This window comes from Lichenostomus cassidix, chromosome 5 (assembly GCF_008360975.1).
Source record: "Lichenostomus cassidix isolate B80296 chromosome 5, HeHo_3.0, whole genome shotgun sequence".
Taxonomy (NCBI): Eukaryota; Metazoa; Chordata; class Aves; order Passeriformes; family Meliphagidae; genus Lichenostomus; species Lichenostomus cassidix.
The window spans coordinates 33,849,537-33,870,742 of NC_139486.1; the positions used below are offsets into that span (position 1 = coordinate 33,849,537).

Here is a 21,206-nt window from a genome sequence, read left to right on the forward strand (position 1 = left end):
CCTCACACCAACAGATGAGAAGGAGGGGTGAGAGGAACCTGTGGGAGCAGCAACATATTTAAGCATCATGATATTTATCATTTTTATCAGCTGTCTTGCAGTTGAGTCTAAGACATGGGGAAAACAGAGAAAAGGTCACACAAGAGCAATGAAATGATCAGAGGCTGAAAGGACTTACAAGAAAAGATGAAAAGTCATAAATATGTGTATCTCAGCTGTGCAAGGATGCCTAAGAAGGGTTGTTATTACCATCCAAAGGGAACAGTCCCTAGAGAGGAAAAAGGAGTCTTTATCCTGCTTCAAGGGCTTATAACTCAATGTGACAGGAGAAATTCTGAAACACAAATATGGGCTAAACAGGCAAAAAAAAAGTGCCTTGTAGCATCATTTGTTAAACTGAAGTGACTTCCCACAGAAAGCAGAAGAAGCGCAGGCTTGTCTGTATGCTGGGAAGGGGATCTATTTTCCTGTGGAAAGGCAGGAGGTGGTGGTGAGGAGACTGGGCTGTATGCGTAATTCCTGTATGGTTAAATAGTCACTGAAATTACAGTTTGCTTTCAAGCAACATCTGTCAGAAGGCTGGAGGAACCAGGATGTCATCTATGTATTTGTCCCTTCTACTTTGTGTTTTAATCTATGTGATGTGACATCTCTTTTAAAGAGTCTCTTGTGACACTTTAGCGACACTTTAGCTTAGTCACACTTTTCCTGGACTGTGCAGGTATGTGGTAGAATGTTTTAATATTGTTTTACCTCAGTATAACAGTTGCCTAAAAATAAGAAATAAATCCACCAGTGATGGGACACATACTATCCTCCCCAGACTTGAAAAGGATGTGAAAAGAGGGTTAGATGAACACAAGACACTTACAGCATTGATAACACTCCAGCTTTCCACAAAGGTTTGATGTCTACTCCTTAAAGATGGCACAAAGCAATCCATACTGCTATTCATGAACAGTGTGACATTCTGTGGTAAGGAAACTGAAGTTATTGTTAAATCTTACCTCACTGACATTCTGCCATTCACTTTGTAACTTGGCCCTTAAATATCACACCCTCTGTCCTTGTCTTCAGAATATTTGAAACTCTTCCCAGCCTGATTTTTCTGCATTTTTAAACACTGCATGCTCTAATCTGTTTAACAAATTATTAATGCAGGTGTTTAATGATCCTGTGCTAAGAAGAGATCCCAGATTCCCCAAAGGAATTGTCCCCAGGTTTGTCAAGGAGCTATTTTGAATGCAAACTCTGAAAAAGTTGTACTTTCAGCTTACGTTGAATTTTACTGTGGCATTTTCCTATTTGCTAAAAAAATGGACCAAAATATTTATTATGGTCAGGGTTAACACATCTCTATTTTTTTCCCCCTTGCCAGATAACTTGATTATTCCAGTAAGGAGTATTGTATTAATTTGAAACAGCTTGACCTTGACTGCCTGCCTTGTTGGCATGAGCAGCTGACCAGTTTACTGAATGAAAGTGCATAAAAGTTGATGATTTAATCTTTTGTTTCACTGCTTTTTTGACCTTTGAAGTCTGTCGATCGAAAAATCACTGCACCAGCAGGAAATTAGGCATTTGGTATAGTGCTAAAGATTTCTCAGGAATGGTTCATTGGTTACTTCATCAAGTTTAAGGATTAAAAGTGCTGTTTTCTAGAGAAAAGGTGAACTTTCTTCATCCTATTCTTCCCCTATTATGACCTATGTTCTTCATACTCTATTTAAAGTGAATACTGTCTCTCTCAATTAAGCAAAAGGTGAAGATTACATGCTCAGTGTTTGCAATCTGCCCTCTGCCGAAAACAAAAACTATTGCCAATGTTAGTCCCTGGGTCTTTGTACACAAAGAAGTTGGTTTGTCAAAATAAAGGTACAATATGATTTAAGCTGTTTGGAAATGTAATGGCAGACCATGGCCATGACTTCAGTTGTTGAGTTTCGGGGGAGCTCTAACACTAGGTTAAATCAGAAGGGGGCTTAGGTGGCTTTCAGGAAAGGTCTGAAAGGGCCAGATAAGGAAGGACACATGATCCTGCAGATGATCTCCTGTTGCCTTCTGAAGATTTATAAATAGCTTTGACCCTGTAAGGTGTTCTTGTAGCAGTCTACAGCTCGCTCTCATAGTGTTGTGAGATTTCCTCACATGTTCACATTCAGCGTCTAAAACTAAACACACTGAGCTGGTGTAAACTAGTTCTGATCATTCAAATATTAACCCAAGAAGAAAAAAAATATTCTTTTCCACTTTGTACCTGTAATCTTCATGCTGGACCAGGTTCCAGCTGTCTGTCTGCAGTTGGCATAAAATTGCATAAAAGCTAACCTAAACCTTGTTGCAATAATAGATAATGTAAAAATGTGCAATGCCTTGTCATCATTAAATTTCTACTGGGATATGATCTGATGTGATGGTGCACTATTCTGTTGTCAATCTGCCTTGACTGCTTCCCACAGTGGCAAACTACAGAGACACGGGCAGCACCTGCTCCATATCCTAGAGAAGAGGGGATGATCAGTTTCTGCCTCTGCTCCTTTTTCCTGAGCCATAGCCATGGAAGACTCACAGACTTACCTGAGCTAAAAGGTAAAGTCTCCAACTTCAGTGAGGAGCTACAGATCCCCCTGTACCTAAGGTACCTCCAGGATTAGCTAAATACTGCTGCTGAGCTATAATTAATGGGATGTTAATTATTACATTTGGTCAGAAAAGATGAATGTGAGGAACTGGTATCCAGGAGGTTCTGGCAGCAGCTGAAGGAAGGCTGGTTAGGCTGTGAGGGTCTGTTTGGACTGTGGAAGAGAAGCCCTCAGTCAGGCTCCCTAACTCTACTGACTGCTCAGTGATGCAGCCCCAGGGCAGCACATTTCACCCTGAATTACAGTCTGCTGAAAAAAGGGTTCTACTTGCTAAATATACTTCTGGGTGGTGGGCAAGGGCTCTCAGCCTGACACTAACATATAAGAAATCTATATTTTTAGATCTGAGCAATTTGAAAAGCTTAGCTTTCCTGAAAAGTGGAAAAACATGAAAAGAAAGTGACAAACTTATTTCTGAATGTGTTATTCTATTATTTTTAGGCCAATTTACATTTTCTCTCTCCAAATATTTTGAAAAAAAAAAAGCAATTGCTGTTCAAAGATTAGATTCTCTATTCAGTTTTTGCCATCTACTTGAGACTTTTGTAAAGCAGCTCTTGAACCCTCATTACTGGTTCTTCTAAGAGAGCTACACTTATCTAGCAGTAACAGAAATATGTTCGTTTAGTTAGTAGTGGAGCTTTGGGGAAAAAAACGAACAGAGAATGCATAGGTAACTAAGAGTACAGGAGAGGAAAAAATAAAGGAAGGTAGCGAGAACATGGATAACCATAGTGAAGAAGTAACAAACATATTCAGCAGTAGCAGGAGAGGATGCAAGCTACATTTCTGCTTCCGTTCAAGAAGTCTTGCAGAACTGGGCAGGTGCTGAGTCTCTGGCTGCATGGCTTATACAGCAGCTTCACTGTGGATCTGTGGGACAGTAGTTTTTGTAGAGGGTCTTCAGCAATGACAGGCAGAGTCTCTGAATTGGAATCTCTCTTTTTTCTTCTCTCGCTCCTTTTTCCCCCTATTTCCTCCTCCTGCATGGTTTAAAATTGTCTGTAGGGTGAGGCAATATAAACTTCTTGTATCCAGAACATTATGTGGCGAGTTATGCCAGAGGTCTACAATCAGTTGGTGAAGCACCACCTCCTTTTGCATGTTTTGACTTGAACTTCATTAGTTTCATTTGATCACTTTTTAAAAAATTTAATTTGGAAGAGACAGCAAAGAGTTAATCCCTATCAATTATTTTCAACTTTCAACTTTGTTTCAACTTTCATTTAATCTTCTGCTGCCTCGTGACCTTTTCACTTCCAAATAGTAACTGCATTTACTTAGTTATGTTGATGAACAAATGGCAAGGATTTTAGCCTGTTTGTGTGGCTCTCAACAACCAGAATTGCAGGAATGTAGGAGTATGGATGCTACTGGGCTAGCCAGCAGCAATAATATTAACAAGTCCTACGTGGTCTTCAAACAACCTCAAGCCAAACGGAGAAATAGTCCTGTTTACATAAAACTCAGAGAAACTGGGTAGGAAACAGATGTGCTTGCTCATGACCCTCACGTGAGAAGTCCATGTGAGTAAAAGGGTTTGTGACCTTTATGCTGATAACAGACCTAGATAACACAGGAATGTTCTAAAGAGTGATTGTTGTCTCGTGGACCTCCTCCTAACTTTTGATGCTTTTCAGTGTTCAGATGATGACATGCAGGGACATTACTGCTTTGCAGTAACAAGGACAAGGCTTTTTAGGCTGCAGCTTGCCACTGCTAAAATGAGCAGCTCTTCCTTAGAGGGGCGCTCCTGCCCCTTCCTCTTTGTTCAGTGCTAACCCTTGTTTTTGTCCTACTACAAGCTGGTTTTCACGGACTTAGACCTTCAGAAATCTGCTTGCCTTTTCCAGTACTAGATTCTGCTGGTTTAGCTTTGTTTACCAGCTCACTCTGCAGACAGGAGATTCCTAGTGTTGACAGAACAGAACTGTTCCCATGACACCTGTTAAAGCGCTGTAACTCATTATGAAATTGGCACTGTTAAATGTTAGATGGCATATCTGAATGTATCTTCCTCAGCAGACAAAGGTTATGATCCACAGGGATAATCACAAGCATTGTCTTTCTTTGCTCATAGTCCTCCCTGTACTGCATATTTTCCTGTCTGTGCATCATCCTGGCTTTTCTCGCAGATGCAGCCTCTGCGCAGGACGGAAATATGCGTCTTTAGAACACAAGAGAGAAACAAGTGATGCTGACAGCACTCTTGTCAAACCTTTAGCTATACTGTAGTCTTTCTCATCACTGCATGCAGCAGAAATAACTTTCCTAGTTTGGGGACTCTGCTGTTGCAGTTTGAGGAGCGAGTGTGGGGGCAGTCATATAAAGCTATGATGTCAGCACCATCACGTGCTGTATTGTTCCAGGGAAATTTATGTCGGTGACTAAGCATGAAACAGAGAAATTCATCCCATAGAGGTCATTAATAACAGACCCTGGGTGTAACAAAGATGGTCCACAAAGGGAAGGGGGTGAGACTCAGGGCAGCATGGGACTCCAGGTGACAAGTCAGGAAAACGCTATTAAAAGGATCACACAGTAATTATCAAAACGCATCAAAAGAAGCAGCCTGGTGCAGCTGTAGCTGACGGCTTTTTGTGTAAAGTCAACCAATCTAGCAGTGCACAAATCCGGCAAGGACGGTCACCGAGCTGCAGCCTCTCCCTGCACTGGAAAACTAGTGGGTGTTATCTCCAGCTTCCAGATGTCTTCTGCATTTCAAATACCCCTTGGGATAATCTGTTGCGTCTACTGCAACATCTAGAAGCCAAGCTCAGATAAATCCGGCAGAGTTATGTGAAATGAAGACGAAGCTCAGCTCTCGACCTTTTCGTTACACACTTTGATCCAAATGAGGATTCAAGCATATCATGAGCTCTTTAGATATTTTCTTCATCTCACTCTTTGCTTATCAGGGCCCAGAGACGCCCGACGCGCACGCAGGACCCTACTCGCACATAAAAGCAGCACAACTTTTCGCCTGTTGTGTACTGGCTGAATAAAAGCGGCCAGACATTGGTGCTTCGCCGCCCAGCTCTGCTTTCCTAGGCCGGGGCTGTTTATCCCCCGCTGCCGCCCCAACATGGCTCCCACCTGAGGGGCGCCGGCGCGGCCCCCCCGCCCTGACCTGGATTCCCCGGGGAGGGGCGTGGCCTCCGCCTCCGCCAATCGCCGCGCGGGGCGGTGCTGACGCGCGGGGCCGCCTCCATTTCGCGGCGCAGCGCCGGTATTGCGCAGCAGTCGGAGCCGACCGTCGCCGGGGTAGGACGCATCAGCCTGAGCACCGACCGTCTGCCGCACCGCACCGCGCGCCCACCCGGCTCGGCCAGCACCGAGACACGCAGCCCAGGTTCGTGAAAGCTCCAGGCTCTTCCCTGCGGAGCGGGGCGCCGGGGAAGCGCAGCAGCGCGTGTGCGGCGCGGGGCACTTCCGCCGTGTGCCCGGCCGGCCCGCGGACCCCCGGCTGGCGTTGATGCCGCGCCATTCCGCTCGGTGCGCGCCGCGTCGGGGTCGGTGCCGCTGCCGGGTGCGGCACGGGCGCCATTTTGTGGCAGAGCGATGGCGTTTGCTTTTCTTCCTCGGCTCGGCGCGGGCGGGGCTAGGTGCGGGGTGTCAGCTGGGCGGGGCCGAGGGCGCAGCGCCGGGCCGCTATTGGCGCGGGCTGAGGCGGTGTCCGCCCGTCGCCTTGCCATTGGGCCGGGGCGAGGGCGGCGCCAGCTGGCGCACTGCGGCACCCGCGGCGGGCGGCGCTGAGTCACCGGGCGGGGCCTGACCTGACGCGCCTGTCCCCGCAGCAGCGCCGCGCACACACAGCCATGAGCGGCTGCCGCGTCTTCATCGGGAGGCTGAACCCGGCCGCCAGGGAGAAGGATGTGGAGAGGTTCTTCAAGGGGTACGGCCGCATCCGCGACATCGACCTGAAGAGGGGCTTCGGATTCGTGGTGAGTGCGCCCCCCCTTCCCCCCCACTGTTCACTCGCGTTTGAGGCTTAAGAAGCAACTTCTAAACAAAATCCATTAATGCCCCCGTCAACGCACATCAGATGACAGATAGGCGTCTGTTCGTTCAGTGGAGTGTAATCTCTTGTTGTGTTGGTTTTGCAGGAATTTGAGGATCCGAGAGATGCAGATGATGCTGTTTATGAATTGGATGGAAAAGAGCTTTGCAGCGAGAGGTATCCTATTTAATGCGTATATCAGTGTGGGTGTTTAAAATAAGGAGAGTCAATTTTAACTAAAATTGCGTAATCAGTATTTTTCAAACTATTGTATGTTTGTTTGGTGTTCCCCCCCCCCAACAACTATAACTAGATATAAAATAAGAAGAACATTAAAACGTGTTTTGCTGTGTTTTCTCTTCCCAGGGTGACAATTGAGCATGCCAGAGCACGGTCGAGGGGCAGAGGCAGAGGGAGGTACTCTGACCGGTTCAGTAGCCGCCGCCCGCGCAGTGACAGGAGGTACATGCAGCTTCGAACCAGTGCAGCTTAAAAAAATATGCTTTGGGCTCATCCCAAAGAACGTGAGCTGGAATGAGCTATTAAAAAGTTTTATTTGCCATTTAAGTCAGCCGTTTGATGTGGCAGTAGGATAATGAGGATTGTGGAACTTCTCAGATATGCGTGTCATCCTTACGCTCCCTCCCCGTGGTATTTAATGCCTGCCCTAGATTGCGCAGGGCATTACGTAGGTCACGTTGTAGTATTAATGATGATACGTTGATACCAGCTCTTGATGTAGCTTTCATTAGCATTAACATGGTGATATTTTATTTACTAACAAAAGTCGGAATTGTTTGTTTCAAAACAGAAATGCCCCACCTCTAAGAACAGAAAATCGCCTCATAGTGGAGAATTTGTCCTCCCGAGTCAGCTGGCAGGTTTGTTGAAACACGATTAACTATTTTGACTTCATTTAATGGGTATGTAATGTAATGTAGTTATTTTGGAAAATAATTAATTAAATTAAATCCTAATTTATTAAAATGTTTATGTAATTAATATGATTTTTAATAATGTAACTTAAATATTTTGAATGAAAGCTAGTTAACTTTAATTCATAATAATGGTAAATTTATATGTTTGAGGATATATATTTATTTTTTTCTTGTTTTTAAAATCCATTTTAACCACATATTAAACCCTTTATTTGCCAGCCTATCTGTGTCGTTGGCCTTATGACGAGGAGTGCCTGTGGGTTATCCTAATCGTTCTGTCTTGGTCACTCTTGGTCGGGCCTGGTTGACTTTCCAGTCAGCTCCTACAATGTCACTTGGCCACCTCTAGATCTGTGTTTGCCGGTCTAGACGTAATCGATGCACTCCTTAAAGTGCCACATTGCAGCGGTCCCAGAGCGTTAACGAGATCTGATTCCTAAGTTGAGAGCTGTTCTTCCTGTAACGCTTCCGAATAACGAGGTCCTGGTCGAAAAGAGTTGAAAGATTGGAAATTAGGTGGTCGTTGGAATCCTGATCGCAGTAAAGTGGTCCTTGGTGACATCAAGCATAGAGAATATCTGGATCCATCCATAGTCTCCTGATAGGGAGGGCAGTGCGATTAAAGGCTTCCATCGACTGGGTAGTGTTCGGCAAGTGGGTGGCGAAGAGCCAGTCGGGCATATGTCATGACGGTATCTCCGGTCGCTTAATGCAGTTTGCTGCTTGGCTAGCCTAGGGAAATGTTAATAAAGGTAAAGTAAACTATATTTTTAATGACATATGGGGCACAAAATAATTGGTGTTATGTAAATGTAATTCTGTATTCATATAAGACTTGTAACGTAAATGGAGACTGAAATAGTCCAAAAATATATGGGTAGTATTTCAAAATCAATCCAGTATATATAAAAATGTGCTTCTCTATTTCTTTCTCTCTCTCTCTTTCTTTCTCTTTGTTACTTAATCTGTAAAATCATTATAGACTAATATTTACCTTAATGTTAAGACACTTTATTAGCATTTTGCTTAAAGCAATATGCTTTTTCTCATTTATTTCGTGCCCTGATACAGATCATGATACAGATAATGCAATTTTGATAGAATACAAGTATGGCAGATGCCATGTTTGTGACTTATCTAACAACTTCTTTTTCAGTAGTCATAAATGTCTTTTGTTTGCTTTAAATTGTTCTTGTGTAGATAAGCGTTAATTTCACTTCTTTGCATAACATAAGTGGTCTTGTGTTAGGATCTCAAAGACTTCATGAGACAAGCCGGGGAAGTAACCTTTGCAGATGCACACAGACCTAAGTTAAATGAAGGGTAAGCCTATCAAGTGACCTCTTGAAAGCTGTGGAGTAATACCTGTATGTGTAATATTTGGGGAGGGAAGCTGGCTACTTTCAGTGTCAGCAGCTGTTCATGGCTTAATTTAGCTACCCTTGGAAAATGCATGTTGGAAATGTTGGGGGAGGGGAATTTTTCATGCTTCGGTGATAACAAGGGATAATTACACTGACTAGTGTAGGTTTTGGGAGTTTGTTTGGTTTTTTCCCAGTGTAAATTTTGCTTGTATTGGTAATTTGGTGGATACAACTTCTAATAGTGAACTTCATGTTTGGGTTTTTTTTTTTTCCCCATAGGGTGGTTGAATTTGCCTCTTACAGTGATTTAAAGAATGCTATCGAAAAGCTTTCTGGTAAAGAAATTAATGGAAGGAAAATCAAACTAATTGAAGGCAGCAAAAGGCACAGGTATGGATTTCTGCTCTCTTAAATAGTGTTTAAACGTTCACTGAGAAACATTGATGTCAGTGGCCAGGCAGACAAGCTGGAGAGCAGTGGATTGCCTGGTTACAGATGTGGCCCACGAGGTTGTGTCGCTGACACCCGTGCTGTCTGTCCCCCCTCAGTAGGTCCAGGAGCAGATCGCGGTCGCGCAGCAGGAGCTCGTCTGGGTCTCGCAGCCGCTCCCGTTCCCGCAGCCGCAAGTCCTACAGCAGGTCACGGAGTAGGAGCCATAGCAAGTCTCGATCAGTTAGCAGATCTCCACTGCCAAACAAGAGTCAGAAACGGGGTTCTTCCAGCAGATCCAAATCTCCGTCATCTGTGGATCGGCAGAGGTCAAGATCAAGGTCCAGATCTGTTGACAGTGGCAACTGAACTATAAATAACTTGCCCTGGGGGCCCTTTTTTAAACCATACTTGCTAAAACTTGTGGTAAGTATGTGACTTTTTGCGGGGAAGGTTTTGGATGGGGGGGATGGGGGAACTTTGTAGATGTGGACCATGGTGGGAAGGGTTATTGACTAATTGTATTAAATGTTTTTTGATAACCCTTTTCTTGCTCACATTTTTTTGTGACTTGTCTGAAGTGTATAGTTTGTGTATATTGGCAGAGCTCTTTATAACTAAAGCAGACAAATTTTTTTTGTACTCTAAAGTTATCTGAACACTTAATTCTCAGAGTATTCAACTGTGAATAGCAACTCAAAACCATTAGTTTACTATCTCAGACTAATAGCTTTAGGCATCTAAGAGCTCTATATGTGCTGTACATAAAGCTTTATTTCAGAGGGTATTTTTTTGTGCTTTTAAAACTTTGTTTCAGCTATAGGTCAGCAGATTAAGTGCTGATCGGTACTGGTAATAAAACTTTATTTTAAAATATTTTCATTTAATATGACTTGCACTACACTAAGAAAATGCCCATTTCACTGCCCTGTGGTAATAATGTTCTATAAAGCACTCTTATTTCTTGATACCTAAGATTGAAATAGTTCAAATAAAGTATAAAGAAACATTTCTGCTTCTAGTTCGTTTCTTAGTGTTAATAAAGTGGTTGTAATGGTGTTTAAATGGTTCTTGAAGATGGGGCTGTGGCAAAGTGGTAATTGTTTTGGGTGAAGGAGAATTAGTGTCCTTTTAAATACATAATGTGGTGTCCTTCGATGTCTCTATGTTCTGAAATAAGAACACAGATAATCAGGCTGTCATAGTTCATAGCAAAACACTGAGTGGATGAGTCACTTAGCTTTTAATCACTTGGGATAATAAGTGTGGAATGTTACAGACAGATGTAGTCAGCATACTTCCTTAGTGTGTTTGTGTACATGTATATGAGAGCATTGAGGTGTAGATATACCATTCTTGTACACGTAAGTCCTTGTTCTAGGGGGGAAGGGGGATTTAAGTTGGTGGGTGGGAGTACTGCAGCAGTGGTACCTTGAGGTTCTGTGTTTCAGTGTTTGTGCCTCCCAGTGGTAGCAGTCCTCTGCAATCCCTGTGTTTCTCAAGCCATCACCCACAAGAGAACTTAAGAATTTAATTTTAAAAGTGTGATTTTTTTTTTTTTTTTTTAATGAAGTGCTTTACAAAGCTATTCTAGTAATTTGTTGCAACCTTTAAAAAGATGTTTGTAGTCTAGGCTAGCATTTGGATAGATCACAGGAAATGCAAGGTTGTTCCTGTCAGAGTTAGGTGTGGCCAGGTGGAGGTCAGGCATTTGGTCTCAGCAGCCTGGCTGTCTGCTCTCCTTGCTGCTGCTGACTTCTTGTGTGCCAAGCTAAGGAAGGAGGAGGAGCTGTGCCACGTGCCTGTAGAGGCAGCAGTGTATCAGACTGCCTGACGCTCCTGAGAGCAGGCATTGAGGGGGGATAGGATCCACAGTTAACTGTATCATTACCAGTCAGCTTTGGGATAGGAAGCTTCATTCTCAGAGCCTTAGTGCAGTTGCTGGATCACCCCAAGAGATGTGAAAGAATGGGGCTTTCAGGCAGCATTCACACTCATCAGGGTAGAACGTCAGCTGTGTTGAGATCTCCAGTCAATTGATTCTACTTGGATGATGATGGGTGTCTGTGTCCAACTGGGACTTGGCTTCAGCTGGAACCCAGGTGGCTGAAGGTACCTGATGTGCTGAAAGGGGTCATGAACTTTCTCGGGCTAAATGTGGAGTACTACCTGCATTACAAGTAATTGTTCTGAAATCTGTTTCTTCACCACACCACTTGCCTTACAAGCAGCATGAGTAGGTGTCTGCATTTTCCCTGGTGAGCTGACTGTTGTAATGATGAACTTCCTGTTAAAAACAAACTCCCAGGCTTTGCAGTATGGAAGTTTATGTAGATTTCTGGCCAGCAATTCTCTGTTTATTACGTGTATGTTCTTGGTATGAACCTGTTCACTCTTAGTTCAAGTTGAACTACTTCAGCTACAAGGCACACTTTGGACATGGGAGGTGTTGATGCCAGTCTTTCCTGGTCCTGTGCATAGCGTGACCACACCTAGATGGTGTCCAGAACAGGTGTGTTGTTGAATTCACTGACTCCCACAAAAGAAGGCACATTCAAGGTTCATCTGGTTTTGGAGGTACAGCTAGCTGGCCCGGAACTCAACCTACAAAGGCAGTTTTGTATAGTTGTGGTCATGGTTTCTGTGGCCTCTATGTGAGATCCAGTGGTACCACAGGGTATGCACTGGAAAATGGGAGCAACCAACAGCCAATGGGCTTCTTGTCTGTGTACTGGATCTTGCTGGCTTCTGCACAGAGAAACTTTTACACCTCATTCTGGGTCTCTGTTAACGAAATTACATTAATCTTCAGTGATGTCTTCAGGATCTGCTTCCATCATGTGCCAGCAGGCCAGTTACAGGTAAGTGAAATTAAAAAAAAGAACTGATGTGGGCAGTGATTTTTCTTACAGGCAAAACCGGGACAGTCACTTGGCAGCATGTTCTTCAGCTATCCCAAAGGGTTGTCATAATAACTTTGAAGTCACTGAAAGTCTCCCTTCTGGGCTGACAGTGAGGCTTAGTCTGGAGCAAGGTCTTTGGGAAATAACACAGATGCAAATTGCTCTCTGTTAATCCCTTTGGCTGGTGTGAAATGAGCATATAGATAAAGGCCTTTGCCACAACTGCTGGACACCTAGGAGCTAGCTGCACAAGGCAGAGCTTGGAGGGTTGGGAGAGCAGCTGCTGCAGAATCCATACATTGTTTTCCTCGTTTCCCACTGTTTCTGCAATGTATTGACACTGATTTCATTTCTTGAGCACTAATTGTGTCCACACCTGCACAGATCACTTTTGCAGCATCTGAAGGAAGAGAAAAATGTTAAGAATAGGCAGTTCTGAAAGAAGGTTATTTAGGGGAAGATTGTGCCAGCTACAACTAGGATTACTAGGTGACTTAAAACAGGAAGGAACATGGGAGTCCTGCCAGAAGACTGAAGCCATTTTATTTTCAGTCATTTGTGACTCAGGCTGGAAAACAACCCATTTGTTACGGTAGTCTTGTAAGCACCTGCATGGCTCTATCCAGTATCAACTGCTTTGCACAGAACACACACCCAAAGATCCAAATGAGTGTGGTTGTCCTCTTCCCCCCATAAGTTATCCTTCAGCATAGCCATAAGATGTGGTAAAGTGATCTGGAAGCAGCTACTCTGCTGCATTTCTGTCCTGAGGCACTGGAGAAAGCTGGACTGGCACCATCAGATGGGTGACTGGTGGAGGATCTCATTCAGCAGTGCATTCTTCAGCTTTCTGTGCAGTCAGTCAGCTGAGTTTTGGCATTAGGGAGCTGCTGGAGTTGGAGAAGAGGCTACCTCACATCTATACCAATATTGTATATATTTTTTAATTAAGTTTCAATCTCATTATGTACTTTTCTAGCAAAAGATCCAAATGTTTCCTTCCTTTGGCTGCAGTACTTGCAGTTCTGTTCTCTCCCTCATCCCGCTCCAAAAGTGACACCCTTCAAGGAATCACTTAACAGCTTGAAGCAAAGCTTGGGATTTGTTGTATTAAAGAACATGTAATGTTTTTGTGTAGTTTTAGCAACATGCAAATACCCCTGTGTTCTGTGCAAGTTGTGACTTTTGCAGAGTAGCTTAAAGGACAGGACTGAAAGCCTGAGTACTGATAGTCTTGATAGTATGTAGCTGTATAAAACACCCTGCTAATGCAAGAAGTCCATGAAATTTCTCAGGTCTTCAGTTACCTCTGCATTTTTGACTCCGATTTTAATTTAATATTTTGGGTATGTAATCCCGAGTTGGAGTGACTGGCTTCTGCCTTTACAAAGCAGCAATTCATCGGTAGTTGTATTGTAATCATGTTTGGCTTAGCTTGGAAAGTGTAAGAAATAAAGGAGGAAAGCTGTACTTGCCATTGGCTTGCTTTATTCTGTCACGGATCCTAAAGACCAGGATGAGCAGAAGTCCCTCTGCAAGCTGGAACAGCAAGTAGAGTAGTGGGAAGAAATACAGGGGGCCAATGATCTCTGGGGCGAAGGCAACTTTGAGGATAGTTGAGCATAGCTGTACATTCTGGCAGCCAGTTTCCATGCACACTGTCCGCCTGCACCTGAAGGAGAAAAGTTAAACAGATTTAAATCCCTTTCAAACAACTTAAGAGCCCTGCCCACCTTGCTGGTGCATTTGCCTGTGGCTAAAAGCTGCTCTGTCAGGAACAATACTGCAATCCCTGGAAGGTTTTGCCTCCTGCTCCCTTTGCAGTGGGCAGAGGCAGATCACGTTACACATGTGAGCTTTGTTCATAATGGTGTTGGAGGCCTTATGTCCTGCCCTGGACTCTGCAGCTTCCTGCAGGGAAGGAATCTCCTTCCAAGGTGCTAGAAGTCCAACATGTGAAGGTATAAAATAGGACTAGCAGGATTCCTACCTGGTTTAGGTAGGAATGAGGAAAAGAAGGAGGAGCAGGTTTTCTATGCCAGGTTTTCATTCCAAATTCCTGGGGCTGCAGCAGAATGCACTGACTGGTTTGGGTTATTAATCTGCTGGGGAATAATTGTGTCACTTGGGGTTTGAGCTCTGTTGTTTTTTTTTTTTTTGGTTGTTTTTTTGGTTGGTTGGTTGGTTTGGTTTTTTTGTGTGCTAATAATTGTCCCAGCTTCATTACTAAAAGCAGAGGTAATGTGGCACCAGTGACCTTAAGCCAAATCCATCCATCTGCTTGCTCAGTGAACCTTCCATGGTGATCAGGTGCTTGTGTCAAAAAAACCTGCTTAGCTATTCCTCCCCTCTCAGACAAGCCAAGCAGAGGTTAAAGTAATTTCTCTTCTCACTCAAGGTGTGAGAGTTAACTGCCTTGCAACCATCTTGTACTGTGTCTGGTTGTATTCCTAGGTCCTGTTTTGGGTGACTGGGATCAGTGTTTTACAGAAGTATATCCCTATTGAAATCCATGTTTTCACCATTTTTTTGCAAAGCAGAGCTGCCATACCTCTCTGTTCCTGAGGAGAGAGTGAGGGCAGGGAGGTGTGGAAGAACATACCTGTCATCCAGCTTGAAGGCTGCAGAGACAGCATAGCCCAGCAGGAATCCAATAAGAGGCATTAAGGCAGAAGATCCCAGGAGAGAGGGTGAGAAGATGACCATGATACAGCTTCCCACATTGGCCACAGACAGAACAATTATAGCAGCAGATGACAGTAGAAGAACAACCATCCCTGCCTAAAATAAAAGTAATTGAGATGTGGACAAGAGATAAATCCCCAGCAAAATTTGCCTCAGTTGTTGGAGGCAGCTGTACCCAGTTCCCTGTCCTTCACTTGTGAAGTACACAGCAGGCATAAGTGGCTTTCATGGGCATAAATGTTATCAGTAATCAACAAGAGTCCATCCTGGGATATAACCTAGAGAGACTTTAACCAAATATCCTTCTGGTCTGTATGCAAAGTGACTGCTCTTGCTGCACAAGCTGCTTGTTTCTCAGGCCTTGCTATGTTTCTCTGTCCAGGTACCTTTGTGGCTCTAGTCCACCCCAAGCAAGAGCTGAGAAAACCATTTTACTTGCAGGTAGAGCCTAGTGGAGCTCTTGAGATGGACAGTGGTGTATGTGGTTGTCTGGATTTCTATTTTGCTGTTTAAATGCCCAATGTATAAAGGAGGCAGGGACGTGACTCCAGGGATAAGTGAGGACTTAATGGTCTAGTGGCTTCTGTTGAATAGGTATCTCCATGACTTAAGCAGCAGTTTTGTGATTTGATTTTTGCCTTGTGCTAGACCTCTGAGAAGAGTGGGGTGGCTTTCATTTGCTTTGGGATGGTTATCGTTTGGTTGGTTTTTATCTGGGTTCTGCTTTGCTTACAGCAGTAGCTGGGGGCAGTGCCTATGAGGTCCATTAGTGCTGATACCTTAACAAAACCCCAAAGTTAAAACTGAAGCAAACAAAGGAGAGTAATGTAGGAAGTTGGCCACAAAATGCCTGCCTCAAAGATGGAGAACTTCTACTTTGGCAAATATTTTAATGATTAAAGTGATGAAGTGGATGTCTTGAGCTCTATCCTCAACCTTTCATTGATTTGTAGCATGTCTTAAAGAAGTTAATAAATACATCTTTGATTCTATTTTTGAAAACTTCCCCAAGATCCTTGATTGAAAGGTGACTAGCCCAGGATACTTCTTACCTTGGTGATAAAGCCAGTGTACTGTGGTTTCTTCTCATTCAAGATGATGCCAATGGCACAGGGGATTAGCATCAGCACCAGGGAGGTGATTATTCCTTTGTAAGGTACCTTGCCCTCCAAGTCACCCTCATAGAGTCCTCCCGAGTAAAGGTACAGAAGCAGTGGCATTAATCCAGTTGCCAGGACCATTGAGCATGCAGTCATTACAATGCTGAGATGAAGAAAGGAACCCTCAGTAGAAGAGCAACACTTTTAAAAATGTAATATGCTAATCTGATTACTTGCCTGGACAGATTTTAATATAAGACTTTACTTTGCTTTTTCCCAACTTGTTACTGAGATTTCCCCAACATCACTGTCAGGTTGTAGAAGGATGTGGTATGAATGGAGAAGGGAGATGACTCAGGTTTCATACAAGCTGAGAAAGGACCCTTGTTATGGGTAGAAGTCACATTTAAGAAATTCACAACTGAGAAAAAAGTAACGCTTTGTATTTTCATGCTGGATCTTGTTTTATCGCTAGGGTTTGTTGGAGAGTGGTGTTCTGCTGGTTCAATATTTCTCACTGACGCAGCATTTTCAGGCAGCATGATCAGTTTACACAGAACTGCATGGCTAGATACAGCATATATATGCTCTGTGTACTGCTACATGGAGATGAAAAATTGTTCCTGCACCCATATCATCACGAGCAGCATGCTAATGCTTCTGAGAAAGGAACAAAATCCTATTTTATTGTAAAATAGGGACAAATAACTTACTGAGCAATATGAGTGCTTTAAAAATACTTTGGACTTAGTATTTCAGTCTTTGTCCAGCTTCTTGGGGCCTGCTAATGTTGGTTAAACTAGTCTCTGAACCAGTCATACGACTAGATTGGCTGGACAATGAGCAGGTACATAGTTTTCCTTACCTGAGGTTCATGTCCCCTCTCAGTGCCAAGCTGAAGATGTTGGAGAGGTTTCCCCCTGGGCAGCAGCCACAGATGAGGATGGCCAGGGATTCTGAGGTGCTCAGCTGGAAGAGCTTGCCCAGTATGAATGCTGTCAAGGGCATGATGCTATACTGAGCCATTATGGCAATTGCCACACCTTTAGGTCTCCTGAGGTGAGCTGTGATCTTGGCTATCTCTATTGTACATCCCAGAGACACCATGATGATGAGGAGGACCACGATAAGGATTACATTCAGGGCTGTGTCCATGGCCTGCTGTCCAAATGCAAGTGGTGGTGCCACACTGCTCAGGGAGGTGCTGCTCTGCATGCAACCTGAGCTCCAGAGTTCTGGGCTATCAAAAGCTCCTTTGGTCTTGTTCATCCTGCTGAGGGGTTAGGAGGTCCCTTCTTCTGTAAGTGGCTGGGAAGGTGAGGGAAGGATTGATTCAAAAGTTCACATAACATTAAATTAATGCAAGCAAAGCATGAGTTCTCTTTCAGGACACTGCTCTTAGCCTTTAGCAGCTGTTGAAACATAAATCCATGTTTAGAGCAATTGGCTGTGAGCCCCACTCACTTTGGAAATATCCTCTGCAGTTTGTGTAGTTTTTGCTCTGGTCCTCCACCTCTTCCAGCATCCACCCTCACAATGAGACAGCTGGTGAGAGCAAGAGGGAGACAGTTCAAGGTGGGTAGAGAAGACAGGTAAAGATGGGCACTTCATACAAAGGAAAATGAATCAGAGCTCCTCTCACCACAAGACACTGCTGAGGCTAATGCTTGAAAATATGCATCCAGGGTACGTAGTTTTTAATGAGATTATAAAATACTTTTTCTTCTGGCCATAAAGTAACCTTTTGATAGCAAGGTCTAGGAAGAAATTTCTCTGTGGATGAGTAATTTCTCTACTAAATTCTTAGGGGCCTTCATATCTCTTTTCCTGATGTTTTAAGTCTGACACTGTCTAGAAATCTTTTGCTTGTGTATAGGAATTAATTCTCCAAGCCTTGCCAGCACTGAAAATATTATTCCCTCCTTGGCACTGGGGGAAAGTTCTGCCTGGTAGGAACCTCACCTGACCTCTGCAGTGCAAGGCTGGGCTCGATGGGCACAGCAGTGCTGCCTTTGGGACCTGGGACATTCTGCACTGTGATCCAGCTGGGGCTGCAGACATCACACAAACTCTCTAAGTAAAGCCAAATATGGAGCTTTTATCCCCCCCAGACATACCTGCCATGTGCTCTCAGTACAAATCTGCATGGCATGACATGCACTCAGTACTCTGGTGTGCAGGGAAGCAGGGCTTGGGCAGCTGGTGCTGGGGCGGGAAGAGAGACTGGAAAGGTGGTTGATCCTCCAGCTTCTGCAATGGTGATTGCTGCTCATCCTGCCACTGCTCTCTGTCCCTGGCTGTACAGGGGATGTGCTTCCCTACACCTGCCATGCTGAGGCATGGCACGTTGCCTTGCCTTGCCCTCAGGTGCCATGCTTCCTCATCCCTCAGCAGGTTTTGCCTTCATTTAAGGTGTTTATTGCCTTCAGATCGAGCTGAGCCATCCCCGAGGTCAAGGGAGGAGCTCCAGAAACAGACAGAGCTGAGCACATTAAACTAGAGCAAAGTGGATGCCGTTACCTTAACTCCAGTGGATACGGCTGGAGGAAGCTTTGGCAGGTCAGCTGCTGCTCCGTCCTTTCCTGGCTGAGCTTGGTGAGAGATAATACTCTTCAGTCCCTCTGCTTCAAGAAAATCCTCCTTGGTAAAATCCTGTCCTCTGCTTGCAGGGTATAAAGCCCGGGTCTAAAAGAGCCTCACAGATAGGGAAGTTGTTGCTACATGATGGTTGTACTAACAGGACTGGGGAAGGGATTTTAACCAGGGAGATCTGCTGCACTTTGGCTGAGCTCTAATTCCTTTGCTGAAGGGCATTATGATGCTGCAATAGCATGTCTATTGCTCCTATTCATCTGGGAGCTCAGCAGGCTCAGCCTCTCCAGCCCTATTGCTCTGGAAACACTGCTGGAGGCAGGCAGGAATGTCAGAGCTGTTCTCTATGTTCCTCCCCACTTGCTCTTGCTTTGGTTGGGAACTTTGTTTTCCAGGCTGGCAGCCAGGCCGGAAAAGCAACAACAGCTCAGGAGGCCAGCACAGGCATCGCCCATGGGCTGGGAAGGAGCAGTGCCTACAGCTCCCAGTGGCTCTGCACATCCATACCCATGGCTTCTCCTACACCTTTGTGACCACCCCACAGCCATTCTTGGGGACAAGGGCCCCTTCAGCAAACCACAGGTGGTGCCTTGAGCCCCCTGGGTCACTGTGGTGGCAGAGTAGTGCCTGGGCTCATTGCTGAGCAGGCAGGGTGAGATGGTCTGCAGCACTGCATGCATTTCCATTTTCTGAGGGCATCTGCAAGACTGCCAGGCACAAGCAAGGGCTGCTTAAGTAGCACATGGGCAAGATCCATAAGAATTAAGAAAATGTCCAGGAGCAAAGCCCACAGCAATTCCTTATCTCTTTGTATCCCTCTCCAGGATTTTTTTTCCCTGTGAATCCCCAGCTTTCCTAAAGAAATGATTGTTTTTCACTGTGTTTGCCTTTTAGCTGTGTGCTGAATTTTTTAAGAAATGCAAAAAGAGTCAAGACAAGCAATTAAGTGGTTATAAAGTGTCACTGCCTCGGCAGCACACCCTCTTCCCCTAAACTCAGTGTAGCTCAGGTTTTCAAAATGACAGTATTCAAACACGGCCACCCTTTGCCTTTGCAGGGCTGTAGAAGAATAATTCAATTACTCTAATAATTAAAAAAATGCCTGCTAGTTGTTCATTGTTCAAGCACTCCTACTGGTTTCCAGTAGTTAATGGAGGAAATGCCACCGGAGCCAAGGAAGAGACTGGCTGAGGAAAGCAGGATAAATTAGGATCATTATTTCACCCTGGTTCATGCTTGGACATCCAGTTATTTGACATGGGCACTAGCCCTGGGAGTTTGCTTTCAAATGGGAGCTGCATCTCAGCTCTGAAGCTGCTGCTCGCTGCGGTGGAGCGGGGAGGTGGGAGGGCTGACGGCATGGCTGGAGGAAGCAGTGTGCTCCCATTCCGGAGGGCAGTGGCCCCGGGTGTTGCATGGGCACGCTGCTGACCTGCTGCCCGAGTCACCTGCCCTGCTTCAGGGTATGCTTTTCCCTTTCACAAGCCGCCTGTTTAACCCCGGGGCAAAGCGTGCCTTTTCCTTCCTTCGGCCACATCCTGCAAGGGCTCAGTTCCTAAAAGCTAAACTTCCAGCTGTTCTAATGCTGTCCGTTTTTGCTCTCCGAGCTGACAGGGGCTGCAGCAGCCTGGTCCCCGGAGCCCCGCGGCTGCTGCCCGGCCGGTGCCGCTGGATGGCAGTGCTGGCATGCCCAGCGCCCCGCGCTCGCCCGGGACAGAGCCCAGAGCACACCGCGCACGGCTCGCATCCCCACATCCAGAGGTACGGTCTAACGCAGCAGGCACCGCGGGATCCTTAACCAGCCGGAGGCATTGAAGGAGTATCTAAAAAAGGAATAAGAAAATGTACACAACTTTACAGACTTCCTGTTGGCGCTCAAAATGAGCTGTGTTGTGGACTTTTTTTTTTTTTTTGGAGTTAGTGCTTCATGCTTTCATAATGCAGCTTCATAAATTCATCTGATAAATACAAAATGGCTTGTGTGCCCATTTCAGTGGTGGGGAGCTGAAACCCAATTTCATAGTTTACAGCTGGCATCATCATCTCTTCTGTGTTTTTAGAGAGTGACCTGAGCTCAGTCCAGTGGTTGCCCAAAGGCCCTGTTTCAGCAGATGTGCCCGACAGGAGCAGCGATGCTTGATTTATATCAGACTTCACACTGTTGGCCCACAATACAAGACAAGACTTTGACCTCTGGTGTCCATATTTTGCTCAGGTAAGATTTGTGAAAACAGTGAGAACTGTACAGTTATGTGCTTGGCTAATCAGTTTGCTCATTTCTGAGTGATTTTGAGGCAATTTGCCCCCCACAGCCCTGCCCACATGGGGACATTGTGCTGAGCTGAGGATGGAACAAGGAGAGCCTGTGCAAAAGACAATCATGGTTTGTCATGACTTGCTCCAGCTGTGGCTGAGGGCTTCAACCCAGCTGGAGACCTAGGATGGACTTGGTAGTGTCAGCCAGAGTGTGGTCCAGTTGGTCAGCAGTGAAAAAGAAGCTTGCTCTGAGGCCTTTTCTATGTGTTAAGGAGGTTTTTTAAAATTTGAGTTTGC

General features: G+C 44.9%; 3 protein-coding genes across 5 annotated transcripts in view; 2 read left to right on the plus strand and 1 right to left on the minus strand.

The window, feature by feature from the left end:
- The first annotated feature begins 5,834 nt into the window (after positions 1-5,834).
- Positions 5,835-10,382, plus strand: SRSF5 (serine and arginine rich splicing factor 5). Of its 3 annotated transcripts, none has more exons than XM_085062173.1 (8): positions 5,835-5,994; positions 6,440-6,586; positions 6,749-6,819; positions 7,009-7,104; positions 7,454-7,523; positions 8,830-8,903; positions 9,224-9,334; positions 9,493-10,382. In XM_085062173.1, the coding sequence occupies exons 2-8, from the start codon at positions 6,461-6,463 to the stop codon at positions 9,740-9,742; spliced, it is 798 nt and encodes a 265-aa protein (XP_084918299.1). In that variant the 5' UTR covers positions 5,835-5,994; positions 6,440-6,460; the 3' UTR covers positions 9,743-10,382. The 3 variants fall into 3 exon arrangements, with proteins under 3 accessions (XP_084918299.1, XP_084918301.1, XP_084918300.1); XM_085062175.1 differs by having other exon boundaries at positions 9,496-10,382; XM_085062174.1 differs by having other exon boundaries at positions 5,838-5,994; positions 6,443-6,586.
- SLC10A1 (solute carrier family 10 member 1) lies at positions 7,739-18,859 on the minus strand. The gene is made up of 6 exons (XM_085062176.1): positions 18,582-18,859; positions 16,927-17,606; positions 16,014-16,224; positions 14,879-15,057; positions 13,752-13,948; positions 7,739-12,676 (listed from the first exon to the last, which is right to left on the minus strand). The coding sequence occupies exons 2-6, from the start codon at positions 17,328-17,330 to the stop codon at positions 12,510-12,512; spliced, it is 1,158 nt and encodes a 385-aa protein (XP_084918302.1). The 5' UTR covers positions 17,331-17,606; positions 18,582-18,859; the 3' UTR covers positions 7,739-12,509.
- A 1,842-nt stretch (positions 18,860-20,701) lies between these two features.
- The window catches only part of SMOC1 (SPARC related modular calcium binding 1), a 166,020-nt gene continuing 165,515 nt past the window's right edge, over positions 20,702-21,206 (plus strand). The window contains exon 1 of the mRNA XM_085062182.1: positions 20,702-20,868. The gene's annotated coding sequence lies outside the window, so the exon portion shown is untranslated. The remainder of the gene's footprint in view (positions 20,869-21,206) is intronic.

Coding starts and splice junctions, on each gene's coding strand:
- SRSF5 (XM_085062173.1), top strand. CDS start 6,461: ATGAGCGGCTGCCGCGTCTTCATCGGGAGGCTGAACCCGGCCGCCAGG. Junction 6,820..7,008: donor AAAGAGCTTTGCAGCGAGAG/GTATCCTATTTA, acceptor TTCTCTTCCCAG/GGTGACAATTGAGCATGCCA. Junction 7,524..8,829: donor CCTCCCGAGTCAGCTGGCAG/GTTTGTTGAAAC, acceptor GTCTTGTGTTAG/GATCTCAAAGACTTCATGAG.
- SLC10A1 (XM_085062176.1), bottom strand. CDS start 17,330: ATGAACAAGACCAAAGGAGCTTTTGATAGCCCAGAACTCTGGAGCTCA. Junction 15,058..16,013: donor ACACTGGCTTTATCACCAAG/GTAAGAAGTATC, acceptor CTTTTATTTTAG/GCAGGGATGGTTGTTCTTCT. Junction 13,949..14,878: donor GCCTTCAAGCTGGATGACAG/GTATGTTCTTCC, acceptor TTTCTCCTTCAG/GTGCAGGCGGACAGTGTGCA.